The 15,495-nt window shown below is 41.0% G+C and overlaps 1 protein-coding gene across 1 annotated transcript in view; it reads left to right on the top strand.

Moving 5' to 3' along the window:
- Window positions 1-15,495, top strand: part of LOC120991121 — a 496,450-nt gene that overhangs the window by 422,571 nt on the left and 58,384 nt on the right. The window contains 1 exon segment of the mRNA XM_040420010.1: window positions 6,471-7,523. Within this exon segment, the coding sequence (XP_040275944.1) occupies window positions 6,471-7,523 (1,053 nt within the window).

The raw sequence follows: 15,495 nt of genomic DNA, 5'->3' as shown, positions 1-15,495 counted from the left end.
CCTAATTCCCTGATACAGTTCCGATAGTGATTTTCTCCTATGTCCCTGACATACTAGATGGTGAAAATTATTGGAAATGAACCCCTTGAGTTGGAGGTATGCTAACAGGTGTTCATTCCCTAACTGATGTAGTTCCTTAAGTTCAGTGAAAGAATAATAACCCTTTTCTTGCATATTCCACACATCCTTTGCATACTTAATGCCCGCAGCCCTCCATCTCACAAAGTGTTTAGATTCTAACCCTGCTGGGAATTCCGGGTGTCCCCAGATGCCCATGTATTTTGAGAGCATGAAAGGTAGGTCGAATATTTTACGTGACCCTTTCCAAGCAGCTATGGTATCTTTCACTAATAAAGTGGTTCTAACTGAAGAAGGTATTGCCGCACATTTGGTGTGTAATAATGCCTCTAGCTTCCATGGGTGCACTAATTGTGCCTCCAGGGTATGGTTGGTATAGAAGTTAGTGCCAAAGATCCAGTCAGTCCTGTATCTCATAAGGCTGGCCAAGTTATAACATCTCAGGTTCCGACCATCCTAGGCCTCCCAATGTTTTGGGTAGTTGCAACTTAGCCAGCAATATCCTAGGCCGCCTCCTCGCCCATTTGAAAGATCTAAATGCAGATTCCAGAGTGTTAATATCGGAGTGTTTAAGGAGGAGAGGAATGGTTTGCATGGGGTAGAAGAGCTTTGGTATACACATCATTAGTTTAATATATACAAGGATTCTTGTCGTTTCCCAATGTGGATACCCAGATACTTTATGGGTCTGGAAGCTATTTGTATTGGTACGTCTAGAGGTTGGTCTCCTTCCCTTGATGGATTGCAGCCCAAGAACAGAACCTCCAACTTGGTTGCATTTACCTTGAAACCTGACAGGTTGCCAAACTCTGCCAAGAGCTGGAATAGGTGTTTCAAGTCTCTGTGTGGGTGTTCCAAGAAGACCAACAGGTCATCAGTGAAGAGTGCGTGTTTGAGCTCTGTACTAGCTATCCTGATGCCCTCTATATTGTTTCTCATTCCTAGTTTGAGGGACAATGGTTCTATTGCCAGATGAATATAAGTGGGGAAAGTGGGCAGCCCCACCTGGTGCCTTTGCACAAGCTGAAAGGGCTGGAGAGAAATCCAGGGGTATGTATTCTAGCTTGAGGGTTAGTATATAGTGCCGTAAGATATTGCCGGAATGGGCCACGGAAGCCCATGCTGTCTAATACAATTCCCATCCTTCCCCAGTCTACATTGTCAAAAGCTTTCTCAGCATCAATAGTGACTATAGCTGGGGATGGATGAATCGCAGGGCGCATCTTCACCTCGTCTAGGACTGTCAGAACCTTATGAATGTTTGTAACTGCAGCCCTTCCTTGTACAAACCCTACTTGTGCTGGGGCTTTCAACCTCGGCAATATGAGTGCCAGTCTGTCAGTATTTTAGATGCTGTCTTAAGGTCGACATTGATCAATGAGATTGGGCGATATGATGCGGCTAATGTAGGGTCTTTTACCAGGTTTTGGCAAAAACCTTTATATGTGCCGTATTTGTTTCAGTTGGTATACCTGTACCATGCATAAATCCTGTGTATATTTGGGAGAGCGTTGGGGCTATGTCCTGGGATAATATGCGAAAGAATTCCCCTGTATCACCATCGGGTCCAGGAGCCTTACCCAATGTTTAATGGCTTTAGTGACGTCTTCTGTGGTAATTGGGGTGTTAAGTGATTCCCTGTCTAGTTCTGATAGTGTTGGTAGTGGGATGTCTTTCAACCAGTCATCTACTCCCTCTACTGGTTTCAGAGGAGATCCGTACAGAGTGTTTTAAAAGTCTCTCAGGATTTTATTTGTTTCTTTCGGGTGAGAGCTCACCCCTCCGTGTCTATCTCTAAGAGTTGGTATATTGGTCGAGGGTCTCTGTCCCTTGGCTAATCTGGCTAGTAGACTACCTGCTTTATTTCCATAGCGAAATAAATATGCTTCCCACTGTGATTGTGATTTCCCATTGTTGAAGCCATATCTCATATTCTACATTATCTTGTTGCCACCGTTTCTGCAAGGAAGGAGATGGGCAATTCTGGAAAGCGGTGTAAGCATTTTTCAGAGTGTCGCTCAACTGGGCGAGCTTCAGTTTGACCGAGCGTTTCCTATTGTACATGTAGGCCATTATTTTTTCTCGGAGTACCACCTTTCCCGCATCCCATAGTAGTTGAGAATTAGACATCTCCTCGTTATCATGTTTATACTCTAGCCACCAGCCTCAAGGAAGGTCCCGGAAGTCCTCATCATTGATCAAGTTAGAGGGAAATCGCCCAAGGAAGTCTTCTCCCTTAGGTATATACTCCCGGAGCATTATCGAGACCGGTAAATGATCAGAGATAACCATATCTTCTATTTTTGGCTCCGAGAAGCACACGATACTCCTCCTATTAATTAAGATATAGTCTAGGCATGATCATAAAAAAATGGATATGCGAGAAACGCGTGCACTCCCTACCCTCAGGGTTGAATAGTCGCCATGTGTCAACTAGGTCTGCATCTCTGATAAGATGGGCCAGTCTCATATCTTTAGTTCCCTGCTTATTCCCCATCCCACCCCCTTCTTCTGTCCTCCTCCTGGCTAACCACTGCATTCTGGTCGCCTCCTATATTCTCATTTCGAGAGGATCCCGGGATAATGCCCTCTAAGGGTGACGAAAAATTCCACATTAGGCTCATTAGGGCCATAAATATTATATATGCTAATATCACCACCTGGAGAGGTCAGATGTAGATGTGATATCCTCCCCACATCGTCATGGTTGTGTGTTAGCACGGTGAAAGGGAGACCACGCCGCAGCAGTGTAAGTACTCCTTCTTTTTTACCCACAGCCTCTGAACCATATACTTCCCCCACCCAGAGATGTTTCATGCGGAAGAAATCACTTTCTAAAATATGAGTCACCTGTAGGAGGGCAATGTCCACTTTCAAACGCCTAAGATGTTTCAGGACCATCATACGTTTGCTAGGGGACCTTAAACCCTTTATTCCAAGACGCTATCTTCAAAGGACTAGTCATTAGGGAAACCTTTGTTGCGCTGAACTAATCCACCCCGTCAGAACAGAGCACAATGTATCCCCTCAACTCCCCTAACTCTAACCTGTAACAATGATAGGTTGCTAATAGTAGAAGCATTCCCTGCAACCTTCGAAAGTAGAAAGATCTCTACTGGCACTATTATATCGGACTTCAATTTTTTCTAGCAGAAGGAACATTAAATATAACCATAACATGAGTGACCCCACCCATAAGCTTCCACAAAGCATAACCGTGTAAAGTACTAAGTAGAATGGTAAAAGAAAAAGAAAAAAAATATCTAGTAAAAATAATAAGACATAAAGCCCCCTTCGGCTCTATCAATATCTCACTGGGAGGTGTTAGGGGCTAACTCAAATGCCGACTTTTCCGTTGGCGGGTTTTTGCAGCGCCTGCCATCAGCGCGAGCACCATCAGGTGTATAGGCAAAATCAAGACCAAACATAAAAGTTCAATTAACGGTTTCCCACCTAGTGTCCGCTTTCAATCACAATTTTCAGGTTATACTCTCGACATATTAACAGCAACAAACTCCCAGCATGTAAATATGAAGCGGAATACTTATCTCCCTCAGGAACGTGTTGCTGTTCATTAATTCTGAAGACCAGGAGTAGGAGATCCTCGTTTCTGGGCGGAGGGCGTCCGGTCAGTGCTTGTGGCCATCCTATCACTCCACTTTTTGAAGAGTTGTCAAGGTTTCTTCTGTATAGGTGCGAGCCAGGAGTGTTCTGATTCCTTGGCGGGATCCCATCAGGACGTGGGTGGCCTTTTCTGGATCGACGAAGGTTGTTGACCCATCTGGATGGAATATTTTTAAGGTGGCGGGAAATAATAAAGAGAAGCGGGTTTGGTTTTTAAAGCATGTTGAGCAAATAGGGGCGAAATCACATCTGCGGTGAGTCACTTTAGCAGAAAAGTCTCCAAATAATAGAATTCGGGGGCCTTGCAGTGTCACAACACCACCTCCCTGCTTGTAAGCTCGCAATATAGCTGCTTTGTCCGAATAATCTAGATACTTTACAATAACTTGACGTGTTCTGTTACCATGAGCTGATGTCGCAGATGGTCTATTCTGTCTATTGTTGGTTTCAGGTGGGACGCATTGGCCCACCCTATGTGCCCTTTCCACCTTACAACGAGTCAATAGTCCCAGGGCCTCCGGTAGTTCATACTCATAGATGGCGGTGAGATCTCTGGCTGGGATACTCTCTGGGAGGCCAACTATGCGGAGATTACGCCGCCTTGAGTGGTTTTCGAGGTCATCTATCTTGCTCCATAGTCTGGCATTTTCAGCCAGGGCTTTGGTGAGGTGAGCATGGGCTGACTTGTTCTCAGCTTCAACTGCTGCCACTCTGGCCTCCAACTCGTCGAGGCGTGTGGTATGTTGTGTGACCTCGGATTGCAGGGCCGAAAAGGACTGTGACACTGTGGAGGAGCTTCCTGGAGGTCAGGTAGAATGCGGGCAACAACTTGCACAGCTAGATATTTATAGTCTATGTCCAGCCTATCCCCCTCCATATCTGGAGTAGGGTTTTCTGAGTCCATTATGACCGGGGCTTGCGAGCCTCCGTCTTCTTCTATTTGCGCCGCTATTTTGGCTTCTGTTCGCACCTTGCAGAGCTTTGCAGTATTTCTTTGAGATTTTATCCCCATGGGTATTACGAATCGGTCCATAAACCGGTGATCGGCTATTCAAATACATTTTCCTGACTGTTTGTAGTGTTGGAGCAATCAGTTTTTAGGGGATAATGCACTTTGTGGTGCTACAGGGGACGGAGCTCCTAGCACATGACGCCTTCATGGTGGCGCCGGAACCGGAAGTCCTGCTGGGGCTTTTTATGTTATTTCAAGAAATAAAAATAATTAAAGCTAAATAATAAATTACAAGTAAATGATTCCATTGACAAATACAACTCACAAAATATAAGTCATATAAAATTTTTACTTTTTCTGTAGTTTTGGTAGGAGTAGTGAAACATAAGTCCTCACACAGCCACAGACAAAAATATAAAAGTTTTAGGTCTTGGAATATAACAATGAAAAAAAAAAAAAATGATTGTTAATTTAATGACAACTAGCTTAGTCATTAAGTGGTTAAAGATGTTTGGTTCTGTGTTTGGCTTCCTTTCGGTGCACTCCAGTCTCCATGATTATTAGGAAGCTCCGATGTCACATGTGATTATTGTACAGACCACAGACTTCTCAGTGATGATTACCTGCACTCACAGGACACTTCATTAGCTCCACCTTCTTAATTCTTGATAGGACCCTCGTTCCCCTTAGAACATCTTGAATTCTTAGTGTAATTGACCCAACAAAGTGCAGGAAACCTTTATTATAGGTTCTGATTGATGACCTCACTCTGTCTATTCCACTGCATCCTGAAGAGGTCTATAAACCTGAGATCTGGTGTCTGTGCGGCCATTAGGCTATATAGACCGAATTGTCATGTCCGTGATTTAAGACTGAGATGTGTGCTTTACCTCATGGTAAAGCTATTTTTCTAAATATAGATGGTGGTCATGATCAGATTCTCAGATGATCAGATTCTTAGCCCTTTGAGGTCATAGCGATTTTCCATTTTCGTTTCTGTACCTTCCCAGCATCCATCTGTTCCTTAAGTAACATGCTCCTTTCAGTGTACCTCCTCCCCCGCTGCTGCTGTCTCATACAAGCTTAGTCCAGGCTGCAGTAAAATAACAGCAGAAGGAATTAGGAGGTGTAATTACACACTGAACCTGCTGCTGGAGGAAGGAGGATCTCTCACACCAGAACCAGGGAAACTGCATCTTTTACTGAGCAGTGTGTGTTTTTTCAGCAGCAGGTACACTAAAAGGACCATTAATGATGCTGACATAATCATTATCCAAGTCACGCCTCAAGACCTGTTTAAAAAGTCGGACATTAACTTATAGAATAGCTACTTTACATCTGGTGGCATTAGAGGCAGAGCTGGTTTATACGTTTATACCATATATCCAATTACAGCCTAATAGTAATGTTCTAGGTTTGTCCACTGAATAGTTTGAAAAATAATCACAAATTCTAATGTTTTTTTTTTTTTCACAGAGCATTCCAGTAAAAATATTAAGGGCAAAGCTGTATTATCACTAAATTATAAAGAAGAAGCTGAAGATATCATGCAGCGCTCCTCAGGAGAAAACCTCATTACCCTTAGTCTACACCCAGGACTTCAAAGTACAGATCTATTATATAATCCCCCTCATCATGATGGACCTTCCCCTGACCAATTACAGATTGTTACCAAAAATACAGGTCAGAAAGGGGATAAAAAGTTTCAGGGTGGTAAACAGTTTATAGAAGAATCAAGACTTTCTACACACAGAAGAATTCACACAGCAGAGCAGCTATACTCCTGTTTAGAATGTGGGAAATGTTTTACAAAAACATATCTTATTCAGCATAAGAGAAGTCACACAGGAGAGAAACCATATTCATGTTCAGAATGTGGGAAATGTTTTACAAAGAAACAATATCTTGTTACACATGAAAGAAGTCACACAGGAGAGAAGCCATATTCCTGTTCAGAATGTGGGAAATGTTTTACAAAGAGACAATATCTTGTTACACATGAAAGAAGTCACACAGGAGAGAAGCCATATTCCTGTTCAGAATGTGGGAAATGTTTTACAAAAACATCAAATCTTATTCAGCATAAGAGAATTCACACAGGAGAGAAACCATATTCGTGTTCAGAATGTGGGAAATGTTTTACAGATAAATCAAATCTTGTTAGACATAGGACTAGTCACACAGGAGAGAAGCCATATTCATGTTCAGAATGTGGGAAATGTTTTACACAAAAAACAGATCTTGTTATACATGAGAGAAGTCACACAGGAGAGAACCCATATTCATGTTCAGAATGTGGGAAATGTTTTTCAAAAACATCAAATCTTATTCAGCATAAGAGAATTCACACAGGAGAGAAACCATATTCGTGTTCAGAATGTGGGAAATGTTTTACAGATAAATCAAATCTTGTTAGACATGGGACTAGTCACACAGGAGAGAAGCCATATTCATGTTCAGAATGTGGGAAATGTTTTAGACAAAAAACTGATCTTGTTACACATGAGAGAAATCACACAGGAGAGAAGCCATATTCATGTTCAGAATGTGGGAAATGTTTTACAAAGAGATCATATCTTGTTACACATGAGAGAAGTCACACAGGAGAGAAGCCATATTCATGTTCAGAATGTGGGAAATGTTTTACAAAGAGATCAAATCTTGTTACACATGAGAGAATTCACACAGGAGAGAAGCCATATTCATGTTCAGAATGTGGGAAATGTTTTACAAAGAGATCAAATCTTGTTACACATGAGAGAATTCACACAGGAGAAAAGCCATATTCATGTTCAGAATGTGGGAATTGTTTTACACATAAATCATGTCTTGTTAGACATCAGAGAAGTCACACAGGAGAGAAGCCATTTTGATATTTAAAAAAATAAATATTATGTTTTGTAAGAAGGAACAAAAATTCTTAAACTTATCAGATCAAGAGAAACTATATTGTTTTTTTTAGATTTGGCAAATGCGATAAGAGCAAAATAGCATTTTAAATCTATCTTATTCACATAAGTTAAGTTTCGGGCTGTATGGCAACAAGTATCACATGCTGCGAGTCTCAACAGTCTCAAAACGTGTCTGCAACTTGCTGTCATGCAGCTATTTTAGAGCTGAGATTTGGCAGTAGAAATACCTGCCAAACTGCACAAGTTGTAGTTGACCATGACTTGCATTGTGTTCTATCATGGAAAAGTCACATATGACCTGCAACCAAGAAGAATCCAAGTGTTGAAATTGATGTGACTGTCATGACATGTAGTGTGTCACGTTGTGAACCCATTGACCGTCATTCTATGTAGTGTCATAATGCAACATATCATCTGATGTCACCGTGTATCTCCAGCTTAAAAGCCAATAAGAATATTTATGTTCTGGGTGGAATTATCCTGGATCAGCCAAACAACTACATTATATTTCTTGGAAGAGAAGAAGAGCCTTGTTTACTTCCAGAGCAGTGAAGATGAACTGCCCCCATGAACCTTGCTTCTCATCACTGTATTCACACCTCCACCCACACTGCGGGAGAGTCCAGAGTGACATGGGGAGAAGTAACGACGCTCCATGTAATAGTTTTATAATGTATGTGGACATATTAATATTTCATCTTCATTCAAACTTTTACAGATAAAATAAACTCTTCTATTTGCTCCACGACAGCGTCACCATTGTCACTGACAGACATTGTCTTTTTGCTCATATTATACTTTCTCCTAGCGCTGTGACCTTCATTGCTCCTACAGACTAACCCTCCTGTGCGGAAAGAGTGATATTGGTGGCATGATGACTATATCACTGATTTATCTGACCGGGTGATCTGTGATAATTAACCCCATATGTACATTCCTGTGGTTTAATAGTAAACCTATCTAGATACTGGAGCTGAGTGATATATCGGTGGTGGGAATCGCTTGTGATGTCACATCTGTTAATTAACCCCTGAATAACGCCAACATGACTTCAGTGACCAAGTGATGCTCATATATGTGTTTCATATGTATCCTAACTCCATCTTTATTACCTGCAAAACATGAATGGAGGCAGATGCTGAATTCTGTAGGTACTGTATCCAGCTCACTCATACTGCCTCAGATGGATCTGGATAGATTGGAGGCTTGGGCAAAGAAGTGGAAAATTAGGTTTACCACATTGTCCAGTGAATTCAGTTTAGAATACTAACCACTACATATAAGGCCGTCCACAATCTGTCCCCTCCTTATACCTCCCACCTGCTTTTCTGATACATCTCCACACATAAAGACAAAATGAATAGGGGTACTCCCCCCCCCCCCCCCCTTACCAGCTCCAACAGTCCAAGGTTGAAGCGGCGTGTCATGGTGAGTTGGGACTCCTTAATAGTGATGAGCGGCAGGGGCAATATTCGAATTCGCAATATTTTGCGAATATTTAGTAGAATATTCGTCATATATTCGCGAATTCGAGATTATTTTCTTGATCGCGAAAATTCGTCAATGTAATATTCGTGTAATGTGCTCGAAATACAGGCGTGGGTCACTATAGCTACATTTTTCAAGCTGCTAGAAGTTTCCTGAGACTGAAGAAAATGGTTGGCATGGCAGAACATTACAATAGCTTTATATGCATATAGAGTGCTCAGATATATCCGCGATTGCGAAATTGGCACTAATGATGCGAATATTTTGGCGCAATACGTACAACTTCACATTTTAACAGGTCTGACTACTTATTAGTGATTGGTGCACTAAGTATTGTTGTGAACTTGTGACATCACAGCACTATGTATGTAGCATGTAGGTTCTGCTGTTCATACATATCAGCTCCACTATATCACTATCTAACCTACACTGACTATCTCCCACTAACTATCTGTATTATATACAGTATATAAGCTAACTAACTATCTAATGTAATGACACAGGAAAGCAGAGAGCACAGCAATAACACTGCTGTCTCTCTCAGATCTGCAAAATACTGGATAAAAGGGCTGCTGGGGAGGTTCTTATATGGTAAAGGAGTAGGCAACTTTCCTATTGGTTGCTAGGGATGTTGCTAAGCTCAGATAAAGACATTGCAGCCTTCTCATTGGCGAATTCTCTAAGTGCCGATATTCGCGATTAATATTCGCTATTCGAAAAATTTGCACCCAACACTACTCCTTAAATATTGTATAAAAATCCAGCACTGTCGCTCTTCAAACTGGATACTTCATTTTGCAATACACATGTATTGTTTTCTGCCTGTGTATTGTGAAATAAAATGTCTGGTTTGAAGAACGGCAGTGCTGGATTTTTTATGCAACCTTCACACATAATCCCCAATCCTCACAAGACCCCATTCTTTCTTATCCTCTTGTTTGTTCTTCACACAATCGTTTTCAAGATTTCTCACGTGCATCCTCCATACTCTGGAACTCGCTACCCTAGTACATCAGACCCTCCCCAAACATCTAAACCTTTAAAAGCAACCTGAAAACCACCTCTTCAGGAAAGCCTACCACCTACAATGAGCATAGTACCACCACACAGCCCGATGAGCAGCTCTTACCCTCATCTACTGTGTCCTTCTCCTTCCCATGTAGATTGTAAGCCCTTTTGGTCAGAAACCTCTCCCCTCTGTACCGGCTTGTTAATAGCTCCATGTTTATCATATTTGTATTTTTTATATTATTTATGTGTAACCCTCTTGATGTGCAGCACCATGGAAGGGGTTCATCAAAAGGGACATAGATGCAGAACATAGTCCTGCCACTTTCCCTTACATCCTAACCAGCAGCACAAATGAGGAGTTCTCCCTTGTGAAACTGGTAAGACAGGTGGAATTTTTATTGATTACAATTACTACCAATTAAACAATTAACCCACCCCCTATAAAGGGACACCCGCCCTTCAACCAGTGCTTTTGTATCTGTCCTGTGGACTTAGGACAGGTTCAGGCGCTGCCTGTTACCTTATTGATTTGCTTGCTGCCAAGTCTTGGCCCTTGTGGCCCTTTTTTTCCTAATTTCGGCTGGGATGCGGCCTCTGCCGCAGTAAGATGGAGAGGGGGGCCTTCTGGCCCCTCTATATCCTGACTAAATCCCACTCTCTGCGGCCGGTACTCTGCTGCGGTCCCGGCTGGCGCGCTCGGCTTTTCGCGCACATGTGCGCCATACCCTGAAGTGCGTCAGTGACGACTTCCGAGTCGGCGGCGCGCGTGTCATCGGCGGCTGTTTGTGCTGCGCTTCGGCCCAATGGTGTTCCTAATCAGAATTTTTCAAAAGAAGGGCTGGGCACTCGCAATATATGGAGTATGTGGTACTTTATTAAATAAAATGTTATAATACTGATAAAATTAGCAATAACAATAATACTGATAAAAATATAATGACACTACAATCAATAAACACAATAAATAGGTCTGGCCAGACTATGTAGTACCTTCACAATAAAAACAATTAATTATTAAAACCACAGCGTTCCAATAAAACGCAATGGTTATCCTTAAATCCGATGTCCATAAATTTTGCATCAATAGACACAAGTCCAAAATTTCGTATAAATAATCATATGAAAAGAGTGGTATTATATTCAAGATATTTGATCCAATGTCCCAACATCTACATATAATCGTAGATTATCCGAATTTTTTGTATATAGATTAGTCTGTATAAGGACCAAGTTGCAACGTCAAGAGATAGGACTATGTGCCGATTATATTAGTCGCAAATACTTATTCCATCTATGGTTATGTTATTTACTCACGAAACAGATGTCTGCAGGCGGATCCTATCGACAAACCGCGGCGTCCCGTGTGGTGATCCAGATGCGATCCTCCGCTACTGCTTTATTCACGTGAATATCGATTTTGTTTGTGGAATAGTAATATGCGGCTTGCCTCAGCAGTTTTCAAGGAATTTCGACAGCTGATGTCCTTTTACTTTAACAAGGTTTCACTTACTGGCGTCAGTAGTTTCTTTCACAGTCCACAGCTCCACAAATGCATGTGATATGTCCTCAATAAGTTTTCTCCAGAGAAATTCAGAGCTGTAGAAGTCGGTGGTCCTTGTATTGAATGAGGGGGTCCAGTACCAAACGTGTTTCGGGGCTTTTAGTGGCCCCTTCCTCAGTGGTTGACCTCCCCTCCATAATGCTGCTTCTTTTATAGGGAGATTTGGGAGTTTGCAAAATGGGAAATGAATCCGGTTGTCCTCAAATTCTGTAATGGATTTTTACCATGGAATCGATTTGGATCGAATAATGCTCTTTTCTCTAATAAGATCAATACCTTCCACATTGGTCTTCACTGTGCAAACTCACTACATTCTATAGATCACATTCCACCAAAAAAACGCATCATATCCCCAAAAAACGCATATGCGGTATTGATGCGTTTTTGATGCGTTTTCATTGCGTTTTTATTGTAAATCACTTTTTAAGCTATGTTATTCCATAAATAGTCAATATTCATCTTAAAAGATTGTGTATTAAATACTAAAACATCTAAAATGTCTAAAATCAATTGATGCCCCCATGTTGATATATTATGACGTCGAGAAATAGATAAAAACCTATCAAAAATATCAAAGATATAGTAAACGGCTGGTTAAAAATGCATTGATCAATTTGATGTCAATCCTCCTGTGGCTCGAATTGTTTAAAATTCAAAGTTCAATGTTCAATATTCAATGTCGTATGGTATGGGTGAGTGCCATCGGCTAAGAGGGACCGGCCACCTTAAATATGGTACGGTTCCTAGTCAGCCGGTGGCACCCACCCCAAAACAAACCTACAGAAAGCCAAATAATTCAAAGTCGGAGTTCAACCCTATTGGCAGGAGTGTGTCGAATTCGAAAATCTTCTGTGTCTCTGCTCGACATCCTGGCAATGTGGTCCCCTCCCCTCCAATCCTTGTGTACCTTTTCAAGTGCTGCGAATTTAAGGCCTGAGGGATCCTGATTATCCTTATCTTTAAAATGGCTCGAGAGGGAGTGATTATCGAAGCCCTTTTTAATCTTAGCGATATGCTCCGCTATTCTCTTCTTTAATAATCTCTTCGTTCTCCCAATATATTGTAATCCACAAGGGCATTCGATGATTACGTCACTTGAATCGCAGGATAAGAATTCTTTAATCATATGTTTATGTCCATTTGAAGTAGATATTATCTCCATTGTCTTTTTTGGAAAGGTCGTGGACTTGCAATTATTGCACTGTCCACACCTAAAAAAAACTTTAATATCGGCCCATTTTTGTACTGTTTGTGCTTTTTTTGTCCTAGATTTTATGGATGGGGCTACCTTCAGGCCCAAATTAGCCTTTGTAAAGGAAATTAACGGAAATTCTGGCATCATGGCCCCAATGGTCTTATCTTTCTGGACCATGTGCCAGTGTTTCCTAATAATTTTTTGGACTTTTGCATATTGTTCATTATATGGCAATATCATCCTCACCTGGTCATCAATTATCCTTTTTTGAGGTAAAATGCTATCATCAAAAATGGTCTTCCTATCCATATTGCGGACCCTATCAAGGGTTTCATCGAGCATTTTTAGGGTATATTGTTTCTCTAAAAACAGTTTTTTCATCCTTATTGCCTCAACCTCAAATTCTTGGTCCGCTGTGCAATTTCTTTTTATTCTTCTGAACTGCCCTTGAGGTATGTTTAAGAGCCATTTTGGAAGATGGCAGCTATTATATAGTATGAAACTATTGCGAGCCGTTGGTTTAATGAAAGTGCTGCAACTTATTTTATCATCTGCAATTTGGATTTGTAGGTCCAAAAATTCTAATCTTGTTTGGCTTATTGTGGAGGTAAATCTCAAATTAAAATTTTTATTATTAATATCACTTAAAAATTGGTCCAAATTAGATTGGCCTGATTGCCAAATATAAAATACATCATCAATGTATCTCTGCCAGAGCACCAGGTCTGTCCCCAGTTTGGGAGTAATGGTGGTCTCCTCCCAATTGGCCATAAAAAGGTTGGCATAACTGGGGGCAAACCTGGTGCCCATGGCAGTGCCCTGAGTCTGTAAATAAAATTGGCCATTAAAATCAAAATAATTGTGTTTGAGAATAAAATCTATTCCTTCAATGATAAAATCAACCTGTGCATCAGGAAGAGTCCTATCCTTAGAAAGTTCTTTTTTTATTGCATCTTTCCCTTGTTCATGGTCGATTACTGTATATAATGACTGTACGTCCAAGGTACCCATTATCCAATTTGATTTAACGTCTAAATTTTCTATTATTTTAATAATTTGGGTCGTGTCTTTTGTGTATGACGCTATTAATTTCACCTTGGGCTGGAGTAGTATATCATAGTAACATAGTAACATAGTACATAAGGCCGAAAAAAGACATTTGTCCATCCAGTTCGGCCTGTTATCCTGCAAGTTGATCCAGAGGAAGGCAAAAAACCCTGTGAGGTAGAAGCCAATTTTCTCCACTTTAGGGGAATAAAAAATTCCTTCCCGACTCCAATCATGCAATCAGAATAACTCCCTGGATCAACGACCCCTCTCTAGTAGCTATAGCCTGTAATATTATTACGCTCTAGAAACACATCCAGGCCCCTCTTGAATTCCTTTATTGTACTCACCATCACCACCTCCTCAGGCAGAGAGTTCCATAGTCTCACTGCTCTTACCGTAAAGAATCCTCTTCTATGTTTGTGTACAAACCTTCTTTCCTCCAGACGCAGAGTATGTCCCCTCGTCACAGTCACAGTCCTGGGGATAAATAGCTGATGGGATAGATCTCTGTACTGACCCCTGATATATTTATACATATTAATTAGATCTCCCCTCAGTCGTCTTTTTTCTAAAGTGAATAACCCTAATTTTGATAATCTTTCAGGGTACTGTAGTTGCCCCATTCCAGTTATTACTTTAGTTGCCCTCCTCTGAACCCTCTCTAGCTCTGCTATGTCTGCCTTGTTTACAGGAGCCCAGAACTGTACACAGTACTCCATGTGTGGTCTGACTAGCGATTTGTAAAGTGGTAGGACTATGTTCATATCACGGGAATCTATGCCCCTTTTGATGCAACCCATTATCTTGTTGGCCTTGGCAGCAGCTGCCTGACACTGGTTTTTGCTGTTTAGTTTGCTGTTTATTAAAATTCCTAGATCCTTTTCCATGTCAGTGTTACCGAGTGTTTTACCATTTAGTATGTACGGGTGACTTGCATTTTTCCTTCCCATGTGCATAACCTTACATTTATCAGTGTTAAACCTCATCTGCCACTTATCTGCCCAAGCCTCCAACCTATCCCAATCTATCGATATATTGGGATAGGTTTTCAGTTAATGATCCAATACCCGAAACTATAGGTCTCCCTGGTGGGTCTACTTTATTTTTATGGATCTTTGGGAGGCCGTAAAAAATTGGTATTCTTGGTTGGTTATTCAGGATAAAAAGATGTTCGTCATCTGTTAAAATGCCTTTTTCCAGACCTCTGTTACACAATGAAATCAATTCTTTTTGAAATCCCTCAGTGGGGTTTCTTGTAATAAGTTTGTATGTATTTGTGTCTGATAGTTGACGGAGGCATTCAGCATCATATCTTTCCTTATCCTGAATAACTATCGAGCCGCCTTTATCGGCTGGGCGGATGATAATTTTATTTTCCTCTTGTAGTTCCCTTATTGCCTTCACTTCACAATTGTTTAGGTTACTCCAACTAAATCTTGGGTTTTCCTTTAATTTTCTTATATCATTCTCGACACATTTTTTGAAAGTGGTCAATTCGGGACCCATCTCGTTACGTGGGTATTTTTTTTTTATTTTCTTTTTAGGGTGGTATGTATAAATTCATCCTTGGACATTTCTCCTTCATCCCTTATGTTTCTAATATGGTATTTTTTGAGACACAATC

The sequence above is a fragment of the Bufo bufo genome, chromosome 2 (genome assembly GCF_905171765.1).
Source record: "Bufo bufo chromosome 2, aBufBuf1.1, whole genome shotgun sequence".
NCBI classification, from domain to species: domain Eukaryota; kingdom Metazoa; phylum Chordata; class Amphibia; order Anura; family Bufonidae; genus Bufo; species Bufo bufo.
The sequence above is the reverse complement of the archived record's forward strand: the minus strand, read 5'-3'. Positions and strand labels throughout refer to the sequence as shown.